The 23,902-nt window shown below is 39.1% G+C and overlaps 1 protein-coding gene across 1 annotated transcript in view; it reads right to left on the bottom strand.

The window, feature by feature from the left end:
• Positions 1-8,702: 8,702 nt before the first annotated feature.
• Positions 8,703-23,902, bottom strand: part of PTPN2 (protein tyrosine phosphatase non-receptor type 2) — a 51,150-nt gene continuing 35,950 nt past the window's right edge. Inside the window, 4 exon segments of the mRNA XM_026660897.2 lie at positions 8,703-9,057; positions 14,666-14,859; positions 20,265-20,423; positions 21,621-21,830. Coding sequence (XP_026516682.1) covers positions 8,850-9,057; positions 14,666-14,859; positions 20,265-20,423; positions 21,621-21,830 — 771 coding nt within the window. The 3' untranslated portion in view covers positions 8,703-8,849.

Raw genomic sequence — 23,902 nt, 5'->3', positions numbered from 1 at the left:
CCCATTTTAGAACAGGATATATGTAAATATACTAACAGTATACAGGACAGGCCCAAGAAAGAAAATAACAGAATGCCACTAGCTATCACCTTTAGCCCGCAACTAAAACCTCTCCAGTGCATCATCAAAGATCTACAACTTACCCTGAAAGATGATCCCTCACTCTCACAGATCTTGGGAGACAGACCTGTCCTTGCTTACAGACAGCTCCCCAACCTGAAGCAAATACTCACCAGCAACCACACACACTACAGAACAAAAACCCTAACCCAGGAACCCATCCTTGCAACAAAGACCAATGCCAACTCTGTCCACATATCTATTCAAGTGACACCATCATAGGACCTAATCACATCAACCATGCCATCAGGGGCTCATTCACCGGCACTTCTACAATGTGATATATGCCATCATGTGCCAGCAATGCCCCTCTGCCATGTACATTGGTCAAACCGGACAGTCTCTATGCAAAAGAATAAATGGACACAAATCTGACATCAGAAATCATAACATTCAAAACCCAGTAGGAGAACACTTCAACCTCTCTGGCCACTCATTAACAGATTTAAAGGTGGCAATTTTGCAACAGAAAAACTTCAAAAACAGACTCCAACGAGAAGCTGCTGAACTTGAGTTACTATGCAAACTAGATGCTATCAATTTAGGCTTAAATAGAGACTGGGAATGGCTGAGCGATTACACATATTGAATCTATTTCCCCATGTTAAGTATCCTCACACCCTCTTGTCAAACTGTCTTAAATGTGTTATCTTAATTATCACTACAAAAGTTTTTTTCCCTCCTGCTGACAATAGCTCATCTTAATTAGCCTCTTAGAGTTGGTAGGGCAACTCCCCCCTTTTTAAGTTCTCTGTATATATATCTCCTCACTATATGTTCCATTTTATGCATCCAAGGAAGTGGGCTGTAGCCCACGAAAGCTTATGCTCAAATACATTTGTTAGTCTCTAAGGTACCACAAATACTCCTGTTCTTTATACTAGCAGTGCTTTTCTTCCTAAAGGATCATTACATTATCTATAACTAACTTTTGTGGGGAGCAGCTCATCCCCAGCTGAACATTACGCAAGTTTAAGGACTTAACTGTGTAAAGGTGGGAGAGGGATACAACCTGAGTATTTAGCAATCTACTTAATTGAAGGCACAAAAATAGTCCCATTTAAATCAATAGTACTCTCATACTTCAGAACTTTGTTGGATCATAGCCTGAGGGCTCACCCCTTGGAGGACTGAATTCAAAATCAAAGGAAAAAATGCTGAGCTAGATTTGGGACCTGGAGTAACTTGAATAAAGAGAGTGGAGTCACCTCAGATTTACACCAGTGTAACAGATTAGAATCTGACCTTCTGTATTTAACTGAAGCTGCAAGAATTTAGGGAACCAGAATGGTTAATTGGGAATTTGGACAAGACCTAAGCCTTAACATTCATCTAATTAAGGAAACAGTTACAGTCTTCAATGAGTGCAAGAGCTACTTGTGGTGAGTGAGTTGCAGAAAGAGGGCTTTAGTGAGGTCCTTTAGTACCACAAGCTGTTACCCTGAACTGCTTCTGAAAAGCTCTTCAGGAAGGACTGATCCTGTACTTATGAATAGTCCCACTGCAGTCAGTAAGGGTTTGCAGCTGTGGCTCTACCTCCTTTCAATAATAATTGTTAGCTTGTTTTTGTGAAAAAATAATTACCTCAGGCCTTTTCCAGCTCTATGGGCCTTGTACAATGCAGTTTCATTTTGATCTTTTTTAAAAAAACTTGTTCCCATAAGCTCTCTTTATTTAGCTGGGCCTGTTAAATAGTTTCAGTTGTTGGGAATCAAAGTGGTTGCTTTGTTGAGGCCCTGCAGCAACATCATTCCCAGCAGACTGGAGAGTGAGCATTAAAGAGATTACTCAATTCTGTATGAGGGATAATCTTCCTAGACATGTCTCCACTAGCCTCAGCCTGATTTTGTATACAATTTTTAGTTACTTTAGTGCCCCCTCCCACCCACCCACCCACCCCCCAAAAATAGTATGAAAATCCTTTAGTTTCCTTTTTGGATAACTCAAACATGTAAGCTACATTCTATCAATTTCCAAAACAAATTCACTCTTAAGCCGAGGCAGAAACAAGGTCATGAGTTAAGTTCAGCATTCAGGCCTTAAAAGTACTTAACCTATTGTAGGATTAGGACCAGAGTGCATTTTAACTGGCTGTATCCAAATTGCCACACACAAAAAAGCAGCTAGCTGCATTTCTGTCATTGGTAAAGTGTTATGAATATTTATAGTAGCATGATAAAGGAACTATGAAAAACAAGTGCAGATTTTCAGATCTGTAGGCTTATAAGAATCCTACCTTATAATGTTTACTTCATTATCCAATTCATTAATTTAACCTCCTGTTTTTGAAAGCCCAAATAATATGAAGTTATGGTTGAGATTCAAATGCATGAAAGTCATGGGGGTCACACATACAAATATGTAAAGTGATGTAAATAGGGCCTTATGTAGTTCACAGCCATGGAATATGCTGCAAAAAAATTGTGCTCTAGAATCTGAGTTTTCATTTTAACAAGTATTTATAGCCTCATGGGTGCAAAGAAAGCCTTGAAAATATAAGTGAAGTGTAAACTGAGGTAAATAAGTCTCCACACAGCCTGAAACAATAGCTCTGAGGCATGAACTATTGATCTCCATGATTAATAGTAATCTCAAAAGATATTAAGCCTAAAACCAAAGTTATAATTGAGGCCCCAATTCAGAAAAGCATCCCTAATTCAGGATTATTAAACATGCTTTAGTGCTATCTTGAATAGGAATGCTTTCCTGAATTGGGGAGCTCAAAACCCAACATTAAGTATTTCTCTACTGCTCATTTCAACAGAAACGTTTAACTAGATATGCTTACCTCAAAATACCTCACATGCTTCCTCACTTAAGACCCAGTTCCAACACTACCTCCTCACCCCTGACTACTTGCAAAGTGCAGTTAGATATTGTCAATACAGAAGTCTACTACAACCTGAAAACAAAGTATGAACCACACAAAAGAAATTGGAGTATCAAAATAATTTACAAAGCGTTACTCTGTATTGATTTGTAGACTTTCCTTTTTAATTCAACAAAAGGCTCAATTTTTAAGTTCACCTGAATTTCCTGAGGACTGCAGAATCCAGGTCCAGTTTGCCACACAACACAGAGGGCCTTGGATTAGTGCTAAAACAATCAAGATCAGTACATGAGTCAGTTAAATTGATTTAACTGATTCTGAGTGGCTGGAAGAGAAGGGTGCATGAAGAAAAACAACTAATCGGAGGGTATAAGGTATATAGAAGTGCCTACTTTGATTTACACTTCTGGTCCTTCAGTATGCATGCTATTCCAACATAAACCATTACAACAATTTTAGTTGAGGTTCTTTGAACTCTAATAGACTCACTTATCTTGCACACTACCTCTGAATTTGGCATATGAAACTCAAAGTTCTGTTCCCTACAGTGATTGTTAACTTGGCCATACTGCACAAGTATTAAGGTGTAAATTCAGCAGTATACATAGAATATTAATTTAAAGGCATGAACCCATTGAAGCTATAGAGAGATGCCCATTGGCAGTAATTGGCATAGTGCAACAGTTATGCTTGTTGCAAATAGAAGTTTGAGATTTTAAATGGACATAATATCATATGGCAGCTTTCTTGCACTGGATTGTGTAGAGTAGCTTGTGCATAAGATTAGAACAGACATGGAAAGAGTTACTGAACCAAGTATTCAAGTATCCTTGTTTTCATTGTGACTGGAATGTTTGGAAAACGACAGGTAGAGTTCCTAATGGAGGCTACCTCAATACTCAGCATCAAATTTGTAGTTTTCCAGTTGGGTAAGAAGAAAGCAAGCCTTGAGATAAATCCCAGTTTTCTTGAAATACTGTTTAATAGTTTTTCCCTAACATAATGCGCACACAACAGTATGTTGTCAATTTAAAAAAATATTTAATGCTGCCAAAAACGTGTAAAAATACAGTAAAAATGGCAGTACAAAGTATTTTCTAGTTTATTTCTTTTACATCTTTCTACAATTAATACAGGCATTATAAAAAACACAGAAGACAGCAAGTTATTTTGTTTTGCAAAGTAGCATGCTGGTGGTGTTCTTCATCCCCTGGATGTAGTTTACGTTGTAAACAGATAATTATGAGGCCTTCTTAGTATTTATCAGACCTCACTTTTGTTCCCGGAGAGGGGTTCATATCTTGCCTTGCATGTCAATAGTTTGCAATTTATATAGATGCAGAATATTCACAAGTCTTGGAGGTTTAGATGTCAGTCAGTCTCGGCCTACGACATACAACGCAAAACAAAGTCACCAATTCAGTAAAGACTAAAAATCAATACAGACTAAGGGCTTGGAAGTCACTATAAATTGTAAAGCAAACCCCAAAACTGATCATTTGTTCCAATTTTTCACATTCGTTTCTCAGACTAATTACTCCATTACTATCAGTAGTAAAACTGTTTGAAATGCCAAATCTTTTTCCGAAGAGATACTACAGATAAGGCAAATGCACGTTGGAGATCCCCAGTCCAGCAGCCCATACCTAACTTTAAGCATGTGAACCGTCCCATTGACTGCAGTGGGACTCCATGAGTATTTTGCTGGACCAGGACCTAATAACTGCTTTTTGAAATCTGAAGGCCAGTCCTGTTTTAGAAGTTACAGTTCAAAGCAAAGTGACATTCCAAGTCTAAATTCTCTTGTCCCAATGAGGGAATTCCAAAACATTTGTAATAAAGCAAAGCTTATATGACCAGAAACAAATTAAAAGAACCAACATTCGTAAACCCACACTGATTTCTTCCAGAGCACAGTAATCTTTCCTTAAAGTTAACTGACAGCATGTTAAAAAGATTTTTTCACATATCAGGCCTTTTAATGCAAATAAAGACTCAGACAGATGAAATATTTTGAACACATTTATTTTTAGTACACAAGAGTGAGACTGAGCTGAAGCCAGTTAAAAAACAGCTTTAAAAGGCAGGAAGACTATCACACAATTATAACTTTGCCAAATTCCACCCTGTAGTTTAAATCACTTGACCACAATGACAATTTTCCCCATGAGTTACCTCAATCAATTTACATAAGTTTCTTGTGCAGTCATCCAAAAATCTGACATTTAAGTCTAATAAATGAAAAGGTACATTAATGTTGTTGGCCTCTATTATACTTCAAGGCTTTTTCATACCCATCCCAATCACACACTTGCCTTTTTTTTATTGTCTATTTGCACTAGGCTGTATATTTTTAAAATACTATATTAAAATAAAAATACATCAGTTAATGAAATGGAACAAGTAATGTTCCAAAAGCTTAATTAAGTTAAGTTTCATTTGCAAATTAAATTTCCCTAAAATGCACCTGTAATTTCTCCAAATCTTTACTTTAGACTGTATTTAATTACTGCTATTGGATAACTCCTGCTCAACAAGTAGTGGGGAAAATATTTAAAAGATCAAGGGGCACTCAACACAGTAAGTGGTGCCATTGCAAACAATAGATTTCCCATGCCAGAAAAATATAATTGAATAGAAAACCAAAAGGACTAATTCCAATCCTTATAAAACTAGAATGTGCTACTTATAACTGAGATTCAGGTGTTTGTTACTTGGTAAAAGGTGAATGAAATTTGTATGAAGCTAATCATCTGAATGTCAGCTTTAAAGTGATCTAATTAAAAAAATAAGTTCTACTATGCTCCAATTATATGTAATTATTCTGGAAAACAATACATGTAGGGGAAAAGAGGATCACAGTCAAGATTTGAATCAGAAGCTCAACAGCATTTCAGAAGTAGTGCGCCAATCAGGATTTAATATCTCAGAAGTGAAGACTGTTGTCTCATGTTCTCTTTTGACTTAACTGCCATAAAAACAACAAAGTATGCATAGCCTAGATTTTGTAACAACCACCTTCCTGTAAAGTGCTATGAACTAAAGACAAAAGAGGAAATCCTAACCCCACTAAAAAAAATCAGTGGGCACTTTGCCATTGATTTTAAATGGAACTAGGATTTTACACCAGGGTCCTTCCTGGAATGTGATAAAAGGCTTAATTCTTTAAGCTTCTTTCCCAACCTTATACTGCAGCAGATCGGAGTTTAACATTTTTTTGCCTGTCACTGGTGTGATCCTTAAAAATTGTTACAGATGTCTTCACACCAGGTTGTTAATGATGCAGCCAAGCCAACCAAACACAGATCCCCATAAATTACCAAATTCATTTACAAATGCTACTTTGTGGTGTGAAAAGGAGTGAACACAATGTGAGCATACATGAACGTTCCCAAGAGACCAAGAAAGTCTTCTTGGGGTCTGGGCAATGCAGGAGACAGAGTTTAGATGGAGTCAGGTAAAAGAATTCAAATGAGGGTGTTCAAAGATGCATTTAGAGCTTGTCATGAGAGGAAAGCAGAAAATGCTTGGAAAAATCCTGCTGCTGAGTCGGGAGATAAATGGAGACTTGCAATTTCAGAGAAAGGGATATTATCTATCTTGGAGATTTTTTTTTTCTTAACTGTTTTCCTTTAAGCACTTTAGGATTTGAAAATCTTATTTCACTTTTATAATAGTACTTCATGGCACAACATACATTTTCCCATAAATAAAACACAGCCGTTTATAAGACACTTTACAACAGAAAAGAAATATGGGAAGATTGAGGAGTAAGATATATGATGGAAAGACTAATGCACTCTCTTTAGGCTGGGGGTTGATTAGAGTTAGAACAGCTGAAGGTTTTAAAAAAAATATATATATTTGGTGGGACAATACCTTCCTAAACAAAATCTGCACTCTCTCCCCGATTGCTTACCATCTTGTTACAACAAGTAACCAAATTTACTATTTCTGCCAAAGCAATTACTAAATCTTGGCTCTGCCATGGTTCCAGTACAAGTTGCCATCTTGTTTTAATGGCAGTCTTACAGAAACACAGCTCTGAATACTGTAAGACTCTACCACCTGAAGTCTCATTCTTTTACTAACACCGGGGAATTACACATTTTACTCCTAGTCACACTATCTGGAGGTACCTATGTAAATCTATTGCACATCCATGAGACACTCCTCAAAAGTGTATGTTGTTCAGTCATCTAGTTACACTACAAAGAAATAGCAACTCAGTTTAGGTCCCATGTTTAACCTCTTGCTACTGAGCTTGCAGGTGGCTGGAGACCTCTCAAAGTGCTTTATTAAGGAGATCACAGTATCATTATCCCCATTTTTACACATTTGGAAACTGAGGCAGTGAGGTACAATGATCTGTCCAAGGTCACCCAGCAGTCCAGTGGCAGAGCCATGAATAAAAGTCAAGTCTCCTGAACTCTGATCCACTAGGCCACACAGCCTTCCTCCTTAGATGAGAATGATTTGGACAGCTACATACAGACTCCATTGTATAGGTTCCTTAAGGGAAAGGAAGTTAACAATGGAGCTGGGAAAAGAGCTATTAGATACACTTTTTCGTGTAAACAGTGAAAAGTTTATGATCCATCTCAAACTGATCCAAAAGGTAAATAAGTACTTCCTTCGTCTACTATTCCTGATGAAGTGGCCAACTATTGTGTTTACTATGGTGATAGGCAACTTAAAAAGTACCTTAAATAGATCTGGCATCCTTAAGACTTTGTCACAGTTCATAAAATGTTATCAAATAGTTGATAATATTCATCTGTATTCTGTAGCTAATGCTTTCAATTACTTTTGAAACAAGTTTTTCACAAAAGTCCAATCAGTTTTAAGTTGACTTCAATGTGCCATTATTGATGGGTGATAGATTTTTATTATTACACGGAATAAAACTCAAAAGAAAAAAATCAATAAGATGAGACACAAAATATCACATTTCACATTTAATGGAATGTCAGAACTTTAACAAAACTAGAGCTTCAGACAGTAGCTGAAGTCTTAATACAACTTCCATTAATCAGTTTAACAATCTGCCTCTAAGTCTAGGGCTAGCAAACAGCTTTATAAAAAAAACAAAAACAAAAAAAACAAGCATTAAAGCTTTTTTAAATAAGGAAACTGCAAAAACAAAAAATAAATAAATAAAAGGAATGCAGCGTACAGAGTAGAAACTGAAAAGTGCTTCATCAGAACCCTAGCTGCTCATATCGAAAGTCTCAAAATCTTGAAATGTGGGGAATGGATGCACTGTGCACAAATTATCCTTTACATTAAGTTCCAAAATCAAATTTTTTTTTGGTTAAATAAATTTGTACAAACTAAGCTTTTAAAAGTACAGTTAGCTACAAAAAGTAAGATTAAATATGCAGTTATAAAATATATTTATCCTGGGTCATAAGAATATAAAATGTTGATGCCTATGTCAATAGTACATTACACATTACACACATTTAAGGATAACTTCTTTGCATTAATAATGTAAATGATACCACACTGTTTATTGCTTATGTCAGGCATGTAAATTAAAACCCAGATAGCCGCGATAGTTAAATTTTCATGGCTCAGGGTCTATCTATCTAGATTCAGTGGAATACCATTTTTAAAAGTATATAAATACAGTTACACAAAGTTTGTACCTGTTTATTTAACAAACGAACAACTTTATTCTGGGTAGCAATTTGCCGTTTGGTTTCAGAAGTACCTGCTGTGAAAGTCCTGAGATGCTGACTGATCAGTTTACATCACTTATCTAGTTTGTGTCTGAACTACTGCACCGATTTTAGGTGTAAGGAGTTTGCTGCTGAAAGTCAAACTCCCTAATGATTGACTTGCAGCAAGATTAGCTGCTACCGTAGACAGGCTCACAGTGCAAATAAGTTTTTACTTACAAGGAATGTTCTTGAAAATACAGTTTCCAGCAAGAATAAGCTCCAACTAAAATGACTGTACCAAACCCAATCTTAGTGAGAATAGGTTTCCAATATAACCACCTTTTTCTTTTTCTTTCAGTCTCACTTAGCTTCTGTTTCATCTGGTGCACCTTCTGGGCTGTGTGAGCTTTTCTATCCTCTCGCAGCCGTTTCCGAACAGTACTAAAAGAGAGAAAAAACTAAGTTGTGGAATAGAAGTAATTCCTCAAGAGATTAGGAGAAACCCCCTCAACCCAACCCAACCCACAGAATAGTTAACCAATTTGTGTCGTTTAGGACTAAAACAATGAAGGAGGGAATGTCGATGAGAATGGTCTTTACTCTGTGCTACTCTAATTACCTGAACAGTTTCATTAAATACCCACGCTGTTTTAACATTATTAAGGTTCCAAGTCAAACATCAGGAACTTAGGAAACACCAGAGTTGCAACCTTAATTCTGCCCCCTCTTGCCTACGCATGATAATCTTAATGACATGATCACATTTTCCCCCGCACAGAACTCTGGCTTCATTCAGTGACTGAGGTTTTTCTGTATTTTGTATGTATATGTATTTTTCTATATTAAATATATAGAATGTACAAAAAAGCGCAGGTTGAGGGTAACTTCACTGAAGAGGTTACTCAGCCTCTTTCTTGATTGTTGCCTGCAACCCTCCAATCCACACACACAAAACCCTCATGAGTTTAGTGGTACTTTCAATCTGGGCTGGCTGGCACATCTGAGGCTGCAGGCTAAAACCAGAGTGACGCTTTCCCTCAGACTGATAACCCACACACTTTCCAGTAAGGACACAGGCTAAATCACTGGATGCCGATAGTCCTCCATTGCCTTCCCACAATTCCCCAGGTACTTAAAACAACAAACAAGTTCTCCCACAACTCACTGGCAAAGATCAGAGCAGCTCAGTTTATTGCAACAGAAAGAACCATGGGACATGATCCCACAGGTCTTAGCAATACACAGTGCCGAGTGCAGAACCAGTGAGGACACAGTAACTCAAGTAGGACTTTGTTCTGTGGCCGCTCACACCAGAAGTAAGCTTACCAGGGTGCTCAGCCTCAGGTTTTGATCACCTGAGTTAACAAGGATACAGTGAAAACACACCCACACGCAACTTGTACCTTCAATCCACAGCAAACCTCCTACTGATAATGGGAAGTTGGTACAAAGATTGAGGATAAAATATGGCCCTTGTGTAGTCCAGTTTGCAGAGTTATTGAACAGCAACAGCTCCCACTCACTACAGTTGGGCCTATTAGTGTGTACTACTTCTGAAACTCGTACCATAAACGTTTATTTAGAAAAATTAGCATTGCATTTACCACTGTGGTGAAAAACTGATGCGATGTACTTGTAGGACCACTACTATTTCTGCTCTTTGCAAGCCAAGCAATCATCTGATTTGTGCATCTGATTGTGATATCATGTGATGAAACCTCCAAGAATACATGCAACCAAAACTGGCAACCCTATGGCAAAACTGCCGTTTGTACTGACATAGTAAAACCGCCCCCCATAAATTAAACAAGCTATCCTGATATAAATGCAATTTTGCTAGTATAGCTGTATCTACACTAGAAACTTCTGCCAGTACAGAGACACTGGTTAGGGGATCACACATTTTCACATCCTTGGCCAACACTGCTATTCTGGTAGAAGTCTGTATCTTGTATGTCGCTACAAGAGCTACAATGGCACACCTGCAGTGCTACAACTATGCTGCTGTAGCGCTTGTACCATAGACACTTAAGCCTAGGTTACACCTAAAACTCAGGTCAACCTAGCTACATCACCCAAGGCTGTGAAAAATTTCACACCCTGTATGAAGTAGTTAGGTTAACCTAACCCCTTCCATCAACCTAGCTACTGCCTCTCAGGTCTACACTAAACCCTTACTACAGTGACAGAAGGATTTTCTCTCATTGCCATAGTAAATCTACCCCCCCTGAGAGGTGGTAGCTAGGTCAGCAGTGACCCAACTGCATCTATAGCATGGGTTATGTTGACCTAACTATTTCACACAGGTGTGTGAAATTTCTCACAGCCCAGAGCAATGTGACTATGTCGACCTAAGTTTCAAGTCAAGACCAGGCCTTACACAGCCTTTTTATCTGAAAGTTTGAAGCCTTAACGAACAGTAAGCTCCAAAGTTAGCAACTCAATGAGATGGAAGGAGTAGTTCAGCCCTTTCAACTGTTGTTCTAGAACAGTGGTTCCCAAACTTTAACAGCCCACAAACCCCTTTCTCCAAATTGTGAAATCTCATGAACCCCCTCCTAAAAATGAATATTTCCAGGGTTTTCCTAAGTGTGATGGATGCGCTTGCTTTGCTCTGCATAGCTCTTTGAAGTCCGGAACCTTTGGAGAAAGATAAAGTCTCAGGTCTGGTTCAGCATCAAGTCTGTTTCTGTATTTCGTTTTCAGATGTGCATACGAGGAAAATGCTTTCTTGCACAAGTATGTTTTTGAAAATGATAAAACTGCAGCAGCTTTTTCTGCCAGAAGGGGGTACTCGTTTCTTAAACTCAGCCAAAAGTTGATGAATGACAGATTTCTGAAACTCCTTTTCAGTTCGTAATCACAGGAGATCTCAATCAATTTCTCTTTTTCCTCTGTGTTCAATATCTGTGTTGAGAAAGTGGTATCATCAAAAGGGTTGCGAATCCGGTCATTATCGCCTGATATAGCTGGAAAGTAATCCCTGAAAGTTGTGCAAAGTCCTTTTAGGTGTGCAGTTATATTGGTTTTAGTGCACTGATCCAACTGAAGTTTATGTTCTGCCAGGAAGTCATGAAGATTACTGAAACACTCAGTTTGTTTTCCAAACAACCTTCCCAGAACTGCAACTGCTTTATCATGGATTCAACTCGGTCTTGCACATTGAAAACTGTTATATTGAGACCTTGAAGAGAAATTTAGGTCATTAATTCTTGAGGAAAATATCTGCTAAATAAGCTAGGCTCTGTAGCCAGACATTATTTTCCATACAGCTGGCAAGGTGGAAAGGGTGGCTGTTGAAAACAAACTAGGATTTCCGTTCTAAGCTCAAACAAGCACACCAGGTTTTTGCCCCGTGAGAGCCATCTAACTTCAGTATGGGTCAACAGACAATCGTGTATACTACCCATTTCTTCACAAAGTACGTGAAATATTCTGGAATTTGTTGGCCGTGATTTTATGAAATTCACCATTTTCACTGCATTGTGCACTTCCTGCAGTCCCTCAGGCATGCGTTCTGTTGCGAGGGCTTGTCTATGGATGCTGCAATGAGTCCAAGAGACTTTTGATGCAACCTTTTTTGTTCGAGCTACAAATCCAGGATACTTCCCCGTCATTGATGTGGCCCCATCAGTGCAAATGCCTAGGCAACGAGACCAATCTATTTCCTTTTCTTGAAAATATGCATTAGTCAGATTGAAGATATCTTCTCCAGTTGTACGTTCTGCCAATGGTCGGCAAAACAACAAGTCTTCTTCAACCAGACCTTCATTCACATAACGTACAAACAGTAGCAAAATAGATAGATTAGCTACATCAGTTAATTCATCCAACTGTATAGCATAATATGGACTATTTTTCACTTTGTACAATTATGGTCTCTACATTATTTGACATGTCATTAATTCTTCTTGACAACGTATTATTGGACAAAGGTATCATGTCAATCCTTTTTCCAGCCTTTTCTCCGAGCATGCAATGAACTACGTCTTTTATACATGGACCAATCAAGCTCTCTGCTATGGTATGGGCTTCTGATGCTTTTGCTACTCAGTAGCTCAAGTGGTATGATACTTCAAGTGCATTTTCATTATCAGTTTGGATATAAAACTGGTAATGTCACTTTTCCTCTCAGCTAATTTTCGCTTGAAAAAAATCAACAGGCTTGTTGAGTTGGGCAGGATGCCTAGTTTCTAAATGGCGCCGAAGTAGAGAAGGTTTGAGGCAGCTGTTTGCTACAACATCACCACAAATCACACACAGTGGTTTTGGACATTCTTGACCACCAATGCATGCAAAGCCATATTTTATATAATCATCGTCATATTTTCTTTTCTTTGTAAGTGACTTTCCAGGACCATCATGATCATTAGACGTAGATTTTCCACAGTGTGGACTTGAGGAAACCACTAGCTGATTCTTGCGTCTTTACACTTTCCTTTTTCAGCCACTTATCCATTGAACTTGTGTACAAAAGTTCTAATAAAAACAACACAGAGACGCTAACAACCAACAAACTAGAAAATGAGAAGATTCACTCAAATCTCACTGAGGCAAAACAGCACTCCAGAGAGAATGACAATTACAGAGGCACGTTAACACTGCTACACTGGCTACAACGTGCTTCCGGCTGGTTTGGGTCCCAAACAGCTTTCCTTCTGCCACAAGGTTTTCTCCCTAGGAGGGTGTCCTGCGAGGGACAAATTAGCTTGGACCACCCCCCACGTACAGCACTGCTCCTGCTCACTCTGCCCTCCATGCCAACTTCCCTTCTCTGACAAGGACAGGAGTCCGAGCTGCCACCTGCAGGTCTGGGGGTCTCAGCTGCCACCCTGCCCACCACAGGGCTCAGGCTACTGGCCCTGCACCAGGCCTGGGTTGCCGGATCCACACTCCCTGGGGCTCCTGCTGCTGGACCCCATTGACCGACCCGGTCAACTGAGCTCCACTGAGCTTGTGCTGCAGGTCCCGCTGACCGCCGGGGCTCGGGCTGCTGGCCCCAACTGCCCGGCCCCACACTACCTGAGGCTTGGGGTTGCCAGCTCCGCCGGAGCGCTGGGGTTCGGGCTGCCGGCCCCAACTACCCAGCCCCGCTCTCCCTGGGGTCGGGGCTGCCAGCCTCCCCGGAGCGCTGGGGTTCAGGCTGCCGGCTCCCCCACTGACGGGGGGCAGGGCTCGACCTGCCGGCCCCAACTGCCCGGCCCCGCTCTCCCTGGGGCTCGGGCTGTCGCCTCCCCCGCTGACAGGGGCAGGGCTCGGGCTGCCGGCCCCAACTGCACGGCCCTGCTCTCCCTGGGGCTCTGGTTGTCTGTCCTGCAACCGGGTCCCACCTGCTGCCTCCAATGCTGGGGTCCTCTGGCCGCCATTAATGAATTTTTTCTTGCGAACCCCTTTAACGTTCTGCGAACCCCAGTTTGGGAACCACTGTTCTAGAGTGTTTGCAGAATGACACTTTAAACCTCGTGCTGTAAGTCTTTCCGTTCCCAGACATCTTGTTATTTTCTCTTTTCTTCTTAAAGCCTACTTATTTAAAAGTACTGAACAGGGAATAACTAAAGTGGTATCAAAGATTGAATAAAATCATGTCTAACACAACCCTCCCAGTTTTGTTGGGAGTCTCCCAGAAGCGGGCTCTACCTCCCTGAGGCTACTGAAGTCAAACTGGGAGCCGCCAGAGGTAAGCACTGCCTGGCCGGAGCCTGCACCCATCTTTCTCTGCCTCAGCCCTGAGCCCCCTCCCAGAGCCAGCACCCCAAACCCCCTTCCACACCCCAATCCCTTACCCCAGGCCTGATCCCCCTCCTAAACCCAAACTCCTTCCCAGAGTCTGCACCCCGCACTCCCTCCTCCACCCCAACCCCCTAGCCCAGTCCTAAGCCCCTTCTAGCAAGCAAACTCCCTCCCAGAGCTTGCACCCTGCACCCACTCCTGCACCCCAACCCTCTGCCCCAAGCTCAACCCTGATTAGACAGTTGGCAACCCCACTCCAGGATAAGAAGACTTGTATTAAAAAACAAAAACACACCAAGTAATTTTCCATGTTGCTTACCTTTCAATGTTTCCATCCATAGTATCTTGTACTTTAGTGGACAGTTCAGTATTTGTTTTCTCCCCCATTTGCTCCTGTTTTTCTAAGCCCACACTGTTCCCATTGTACTTCTCCGTATTTATTCTGGTTGGTTGTGGAGGAGACTGCTCAGAACTTGGTGCTTGATCCTCCTTAGAAAGTTCCTTCCACCGTTTCTGAGAGTGAGGAAACACATTTTTGAATAATATTGCTCAAGATTCTTAAAGTTATATCTTTGAATAAAGCAGTCTTTCACAGAATGATCATATAAATAAAAATGTAAATTAAAAATTATATAAAAACTAATTTCTAGATAACAAAGATGTAAGCCACACAGTGATACCCTTATTTACACTGAATAGAGAACAAGTACACTCATCAGTCTTAGCTTCAGGTAACACTAAAACCAAGACTAATTTGGAGGGAAATTCGGTTGTTAGAAAACAACTAGAAGGTCAAATATACAGCATAGAAATCTGTCCAGGATTAACAAAAATCTGCAAGTGAAAGTTATGGCTGTAAACTCATGGCAATGAAAAAGGTAAGGCTCTTGGGCATGACAGAATACTTGCAGAGATCTATAAAAGTGGATCTGATTAAACAGATAACTATTGCCTTCTCTGTAATACCTAAGAGCAAGAAACAATACTACAACAATTAAAAAATGCTAAATCATTATTCAAGAAAAAGTATTAAAAGTGACAGTGGTGTAACTAGGTATCTTTTTACCGTTTGCAAGAGACAAAATATTGATAAGAGTTCTTCACAAGAGATAACATCAGATGTGAAAAGCGTTTTTTTGATTAAACAGTCTCTGATACGAACTTTGCTGCTCTACAACTCCATGTAAATCCAAAACTTTATCATCAGCCACTTTGGTCATAAACCTGTGGAAAATCCAGAGAACTGGATAAAATGTCCAAGATGACCTGACAACTAGAAGAAAGTACAGCTGTACACATCCATATGAATACACAGTCCCTTCGGAATTTCCAATAGTTTTAAACAAGGGTACTTATTTTTTGGACTTCCTGGTAGCAATGTTTAATGAACTGGTATGCCTTATTCCTGGGACTACAGATTAGATTTCCCTCAGGAAAACAAGAGAGAGAGAGAGAGAGAGAGACTCTCTCTCTCTCTCTGAAGTAGGAGTCCTTATTAGAAAATTACATATTGCAATCAGCATTCATCGTGCTCTCAGAGGAAATCCTGCAGATTATGAAATGATTAGAAAATTAACTGTGTATTGGTAACATTGCTATGGATTGTTGCCTGATGAGCTCAAAAGTGGATATTAAATGACTCCAGGACAGCTAAAATTCCATTTAAACACGTGTTTACCTAGCTACCTGTGTTTTATTTGCAGAGATAGAGCTCAAAATGCAAACAGTTTGCCAGGGAGTCTTGTCATTGGAAAAAGGAGAATTTATCCACCAAGAGTGAAGTTATTATTCAGGCAAACTTTTACTAAATTGAGATACATAAGTGACAGTCACCAGTTAGAAACCTATATTAAAACAATTTCCCCCTCCTTCCCAAAAACCACAGCTTGAGAACACTGTGGATGTCAAAAATGGAGTTTATTGGATTCGATGGTGGAAATGCTTCCCTGCTCCACTCCCTGAAAAGGTCAGCTGCTAGCCCCACTTCTAAAACCTCAAAAAGTGCTCACATCCTGTGGACCTGAAGTGATATGCAGATGGTGAGCTGGCACAGTGCTTAAATATTTAAAGAAAATACAGTTACAGGTGATAGTATAGTCTTATATAAACATCGCAAGACAGGGACAAGGAAGGTGCCAGCAGATTAAAGGGGGAAAGCATTTTATTAAGTAAAGTTCACCAACCCACATCATGCATCTTCAGCAGGGTTTGAAACCTGAACCTTCAGCACTGCAGCACAGACTGCTACCACTTTAGCTACAGGACTAACTACATTAGCAGGAAGCAGCTAGCACCATGTGCTGAATCCAGGAGATGGTCATGGGGAGTATGGCACCCAAGCTCTTCAACCTACATCCCCAAAAGGTCCTGCCCCGCATGGAGCCCGCAGGGGAGTGGAGAGGAGATGGGATGCTGAGGCCATGTGCCAACTCTTCCCACCCTTCCCTCACCACTCTGGCAGCTTCCAGTACACTTTGTAAATACCCATGTGCTGTGTTGGCATCAGCAATCTCTTTACAATGTTCATGCCAGTTTCCCTGAGGGTCACAAGCAAGAGAAGGGAAACAGGAATTGAACAGTTCATTTTTCAGCCAAACTTAAATGGAATTTCATGGGATGAAGAAAAAGCACTTCTCTAGCCAAAGGGTTTTCTCCCTAGTGAATTTCAAAGGCCTGCTGTAAACAGAAATGTTAGAGCTTTCCAGAAAGAGAGTCAGGCAACTACACAGAGAGGTTGAGACCAGCTTCCCCTACACTCATATTTACTGGAAGAATGCTTACACAGTAAGCTGTGTAATTAGATCTACGTGGGCAGCCCCTTGAGACTTCAGCATTACAAGTTTTGAGCATAAGACCTCAAAAACTGGAGACGTTAGTAAGAGGAGTGGAGTTTGTCTTAACCTTTGCTAAGACTATATCTACACCACCACTTATGTCGGTATAACTTAGGGTACGTCTATACTTACTTCCTGGTCCGGATGTAAGTGATCGATCCCGGAAGTGCTTGCCGTCGACGCCGGTACTCCAGCTCAGCGAGAGGAGTACGCGGCATCGACAGGGGAGCCTGCCTGCAGCGTCTGGACCCGCGGTAAGTTCGAACTAAGGTACTTCAAATTCAGCTACGTTATTAACGTAGCTGAATTTGCGTACCTTACTTCGAAGTGGGGGGTTAGTGTGGACCAGGCCTTATACTGCTCAGGGGTTAGCCACCCCGAGAGCAACATAAGTTACGTCAACCTAAAGGTTGACATTGACAGTGCTAGGTCAGCAGGAGAGCTTCTCGCGCCGACATAGCTACCACCGCCTGCTGGGGATGGATTAATGAAGTCGATGGGAGAGCTCTCTCCTGTCATCTTAGAGCAGCTACACGAGAGAACTTACAGCGGCGCAGTTGTAAGCTCTTTTGTGTAGCCATAGCCTAAGTTATTTCTCTCTAGTCCCAGAAAGGCAGTCTACACTAAAATGTTAAAGGTTTTTGTATGTACTGTTACAAATAATACCATACCTGATTAGAGAAAAGTTCTCTAATCTTTTCCATTTTACATTTTCAGTTTAATGTATGCATGTGACAGCACTTTGTAAATAACCAGTTTCACTGTTGATGGAACATGCCCTACCCCAGCAACATCAGAGCTGAAACTAAATGGACAGGCAGCAAGCAGGTGCATGTATAAAGAGAAAAGAACTAGGAAGAAACAGCCTGAGCACACATTCAGTGCTGTTACTCTTAAGTCTACCCAGAGATCCTTCTAAATAAACGAGAAGAAGAAAAAAAAATCCATTGATCTTTTTTCAGAAGACACCAAAAATCCAAACACATTTCATGCTTGGCTATTTAAAGGCGTTTTAAATAAAATTTCTGGATGTCAATTAAAACAATTCAAGTTGACACTGGGTTTCATCTGCATTCCAATTTTAAAAAAAAAACCTCTTTAACAGAAGAAGAAAATCAAAATTTACCATTTGATAAGTTACACATCAAACCAAAGTATATCTGTATAGGATAAAATCAATGTCCACATTTCTATTCTGTTGTGCAAGTAACTTAAATCCCTCACATACAATAAATCAAGTACCAATTTCCTCCCATGCTATAGTTAAGCTAAACAAAACATTTTTAAATAAATTGTGAAGAGCAGCAAGGAAAATTCAAATTAAAGCTGACATCTTCGTTTATTCAAAAGTTCATGAAGTTCTTAAATGCGAATGGGATCAATTATGTACCAGCATATTTTGCAATCACATTGAGACATGTCAAGGATGTGATATCACATCCTTAACATTTAATTTTTACTTTTTCCTCTTAGAACATTCCAAGACTGACAGAAAAACATTCAATACTTGTTAAGAATAGTACACTTTTCAAAAGTCTTAGCTCCCACATCTTAGGAAAAATGGAAGTAAGTTGTATACAACTGATAACCAAGAATAATTTTAAAAAATACTAATATCCAATAGTTATTCTAAATTTTGAAAGCTAGAGACGAATACAGAATAAAATCTTGAGATTTAAAAAAAAAAAATTACACAAAAATATTCTCCAAAAGTTACATAAAGCTTACTCCAAAATTCACACACCATTTCAAAAGAAGATGGTAAAAAGTATGTATTGCTGCCAAAAGTTATTCTGAGAAATTGATACAATAGTCCATACATTTCTCAGGGCCTCAGGAAATGCACATGCTAAAAAGGAAGAATTTATATGTCGGGGGGGGGGGGGAGTTTCTCAGACTATTCAGTAATTTGACTGTGACATTACTGAAATGTGAGGTATGGCCTTTGGTATACAAAGCAGCAAGATGTTCAGGAAGTAAACTCCAAGTTCTGCCAAAAGCAGCCTGCAGTAAATGACTGCTACTCCTAAGTGTGTCTCTTGGCTAAAATCATTAATGGTCTAAACAGTTAAGTATAGTCATAATGCTAGTCATAAGGCTGTGTCAGAATACAACCACCTAGTTCTTACATAGCGTAAGTGTGTACCATGTACCTATTTGGTGTTTAGTGGTTGTGTAAAATTATTTATTTACACACAAGCACAGAATGCGTGTAGGATGGAAACATTTGACAAGACAGCTAGCAAGAGCATAGCTGTAATAAACATGCTTTAAGTTATCTACATCTCCATCCACAACTTTTCCATTAAATACTCAATCGGTGAAAGCTACATTGAATTTGGCATCCTATTTCTGAAAGCGGAGTAGGTTTGTCAAGTTAATTTATATTTGTCTACAGTACGTTGTTTTTTCAGCAGGAGAAAAAAAGAACAACATGATCTACCATACAAAAAAAGAGTTCTGTGTCTCCTTGACAAGACATCCTTGAGTGGTTGAAACTACTGTAAGCGTTATTACCGGAAGGCACATTGAAAACAAAGTTTAGAACTAGTGACTTGTAAAACCTGAACCTTATGAACTGCATTAAATAAACCCAATTAAGCTCATCTAACTGGTTATACTGACTATAGCTGGTTAATGAAATAACAGTAAGAAAAATGTTACCTGATAGCAAACTTTAACCTTCAGCAGCAGAATATTTTATTAACAGACAAAGTACAGGTAATTCAGGGAGAAAAGATCCTTGTTCAATTTCACTTGGAAACATGACCTTTCTTTTGTTTTTTTAAAAAAGCTGAAGATACTGATTTAACCTTCCTTATGTTAGTACAGAGTATGCCTGCCATATATCACAGAGCAGGGTACTAAAACATAGGATTAAAAATTTAGCTGAGACACAAAGCTGTTTAGGTATATTCAAGACACCCTTCAGTGCTTGATTAAGAGAAGTTTATCTGCTTAACCAATGCAGAAATGACATGTTTTAAAATAACTAAGAGAACATTAAATTGAATCACCCATTGATATTATAAACATTGCAAATTTGGATTTTTATAGTAGATTCAGTTTATTCTAAACATTTACCTGTATAGTTGAATCCCCCATGATAAATTTTGCTCCTTCTATTACAGCCATATATGAGAATCTTAGCTGGTCAGGCGTCTGAATAAGTCCCATGCGATACTTTCTCATATCCAATAATACTTGCTTAATATCCACAGAAGAAGGGTCTTTTTTTTACATCTATTAAAAAAAAAAAAAAAAAAAGGGGTCTGGTTAATTATACTAAGAATTTTGACCTAATCTGTGAAAGTGGGACAATTGTTCTTTAAAAGTACCAAAAAATAAGGAAAATTTTTAACAGATATTTGAGTCACACGATTTCTACTGTATACATTCACCTTTTTACCACATTTCTGTTATAACTGTATGAGAAACTAACATCTGAAACTGATTTCTAAGTTTATTTCTCAAGAGAAAAATCACTTAAAATACTTTTATATAAACACAAAAAGGTATGTTAAAATACAACTGGAGATTAGTTGAAATCACAAACGCCAATATGCTAGTAATAATTAAAGCCCTGAGTCTTAATACACTTCTGTGTGCCTAACTCTACTCATGAATGTGTTTACGTTGCAGGATTGGGGCACAGTAGTTCAGAGTACTACAACTTGGTGCTTAGTTAAAAAGACAGACACATTCAATAGGATGATGGGATAATGTGGGCAGAAGAATGAGTGGACCAAACCATTTGCAAATTTGGGGCATAACACAGACTGGCTAATACCATTATAAACATACTTTGAAAAACAGTGCAGTATGTATTACTTGCTATATGTCCAGTAACTGAACTAATGATTATGTTCTATTAAAAGTAATTTCCCCCCAAAAGAATCAGGAACACTAATCTGATAGATAGACAATGTTTTGCAATAGCAATAGTGGCTTTTCTCTCAGAGTGTTTAGCTTTATATAAACACTTCAGATTTAATTTAATTTTTTTTAAGTTACAGGAATATTAGAAGAACCAAAAAACTCAACAAGCTTCATTCTGTTGCACCATTTTTCTATCTATACTGCTGTTTCCTTCAAGTTTTGTAAAAATTAGAAAGCAAATTCCATAACAGTGAAGAGCTAAGGGCAAAGTTACAAATGTCTGAAAATAAGGTCTATAAAAGACTAAGGCACATTAAGATCACCAGTTTGAAAACAGGTCTCTATTGTGAAGAACTTCTACTCATCCCACATTTGTGGAAAAATATACATTTTCATACATTTATTTAAGCCATCAGAATAAGTGTCAGAGAAACCAAGTAGCTTCCACAGGGTCTTCATTTACCTTCACAAATGTGTGGCTTATTTACAGATATCTGATTTGTAATGAATGTTCATCAAAAAGCTCAAATATAAACCAAAAGCCACCACAGAAACACTTACCAGGACAAGACAGGTGTCTACTAATGAAAATGTGCCAGAGCGTCCTATCCCTGCACTACAGTGAATTACGGCAGGTCCATGTTCAGGACTCAGCGAACCAGATTCTCTGACTTTAAACAAGAAGTTGAGGAATGAAGCTGGGGACTCAGGGACTCCAAAATCTGGCCACGTAGTATAGTGATAATGAGATATCATCCTGGACTCACCACTCTAAAAACGAAAAAAAAAATACAAAAAAAAAAAAAAAATGAACAAAAAGGGTACCTCTGCTTTTGGATAATTATTTTTTTGAGACTCGTCCATCAGTCTAGGCCAAGAGCTACTCAATATTTTAAACCTCTCCGTCAGGTTGACACAAACTGCTTGCTTAAAATTTGCAACCTTAGATTGTTCCCAACAAAAAGTTGGCACTATGACACTTCTTCAAGCACTAGGTCGTTATTTGTGACCGACACCTTAGTTATATTTTGTTTTTCATTTTAAAAGCCATACTAAGGTATCTACTGGGATCCCATTCCCCCACACCCTAACATTACTAAAATTCTAACATTAGTACTTTTCCCCTAAAATTTCCCTCTAACTACTACTAGTGCAGCTCAACTAATGCCAACAGTGAGAGCATCAGTATGGACAGGGCTAGCTCCAGCAGACTGCCAGCATTTTAAGCTGCATGTTGTTTATCCCTGCTCTGAGCAGGGGTGGGCAACATTGTGTTTACATTGCCAGTAGCTGCTGGAACCTTGTCCACACTAGCACTGCCACTAATGGTAGCAACAGTGGGAAAATTTATGGAAAAGTCCTACTGTAGGCAGGGCTTAAAGAGGCCCATGTGTCAGAAAACCTTAGACTTCACTTCTGCTGGAGACAGTCAACCTTGTTATAGATATAAAAAGTGGATGGAAAGGCTATTGGGATTATGCAATGTTTTCCTCCTTCCTTGGCTGAGCTCTATGCCAACACACCTCCCAAATGCATTAACCCCAGAGAGCTTCAGGAACCAGCTTTGACTACATGTCCACTAGACTCACTAAGACCTAGCTGTTCAAGCTACAGGGTTGGTTTGTTTACTTTGAGGTGGTTTAATTATGGCTATTTAGGATTTTGGAATCTCAAGAAATCAATCTCAGTACCAAACATCTGTTTTTCCAATACTTTTCTCTAAACTTCCCCAATGTTACCATCTTATTTCTATGTTTTCTTAAAATGATAGCTAGACCTCTATACATAAAGTGAATAGTTAAAAAGATTTAATAAGATTCCATTAAAGCTGAAGTATTTTTCTTTAGGTCAATGACAAAATAAATTGTTTCCATTTTGCAGGACACTAGAGAGATCCTCTCCTGGTCAGTCCATTGCAAGTTTTTATGAAGTGCAGATTTACTCGAAAGTGACTTGAAATAGCATTATTCAGTTCATGTTTATTGTGTCGCAATAACATTTGTTCTGGAAACAAGTTCTTCCACGGTTACAGCTTTTGCTTTTCCCCTCATTTAGGGCCCGATGCTGCAAGGTTCTGAGCACCCTCAAGTTCTGCAGAAGAAAATGTACATTGAGCATGCCAAGTACTATAGAAGTGCAACTCAACCAGCTTGTAATACACATTGAAGGGGACAACAGGATCTGATTCTTTGTAGTTTGTTACTAAGCAATTTATACATTCACATATATTCTCTTGATGCACAAATTAGAATAAATAGAATATTCCTATTGGTACAGCAAAGCCAATACAAGCTCCAGCTCCTTCTCCTGAACTTGTATTGGGCTTTGCTGTACCAACAGGAATATAGAGTAGTAAAAATTAGTCTTTGTTCAAACAGATCTGATTTTGAACACACACCGAGTATATCTACTGAGTAAGGTGCCATTTTTATATTGCCACTTTTCAGAGCAGAACTATAATCCAATACCTCCACTTAAATCACCGGTGAGCAACAAAACTGCAGGTTAGAGGACTTAGATTCCTTCACAAGAAGCCCTTTTTGGAGGCAAACAATCACAAAGTTTGCATTGAGTAAATATCTGCCACATAGGTTTTCCTTTTGTAGGAATATAGTGAGATTTTCTTTATCAATATTTGTCTAAGGCAAAGGCTTAATACTAGTTTTATTTATTTTTTTAAAGCAAGCACTTTTACCAGTGAATTATCCCCAATATTTTATATTTACACAATGTCCAAGGAGAAGCAAAGCAATTATTTTTCCTGTTAATTTCTTACGTGTGTGTGTGTGTGTATATACACACACACACACACACACACACACACACACACACACACACACACA

Source organism: Terrapene carolina, unplaced genomic scaffold (genome assembly GCF_002925995.2).
Source record: "Terrapene carolina triunguis isolate 2854851 unplaced genomic scaffold, T_m_triunguis-2.0 Scaffold58, whole genome shotgun sequence".
NCBI lineage: Eukaryota > Metazoa > Chordata > Testudines > Emydidae > Terrapene > Terrapene triunguis.
Note: the sequence above shows the minus strand (reverse complement) of the source record. Positions and strands in the feature narration are given on the sequence as shown.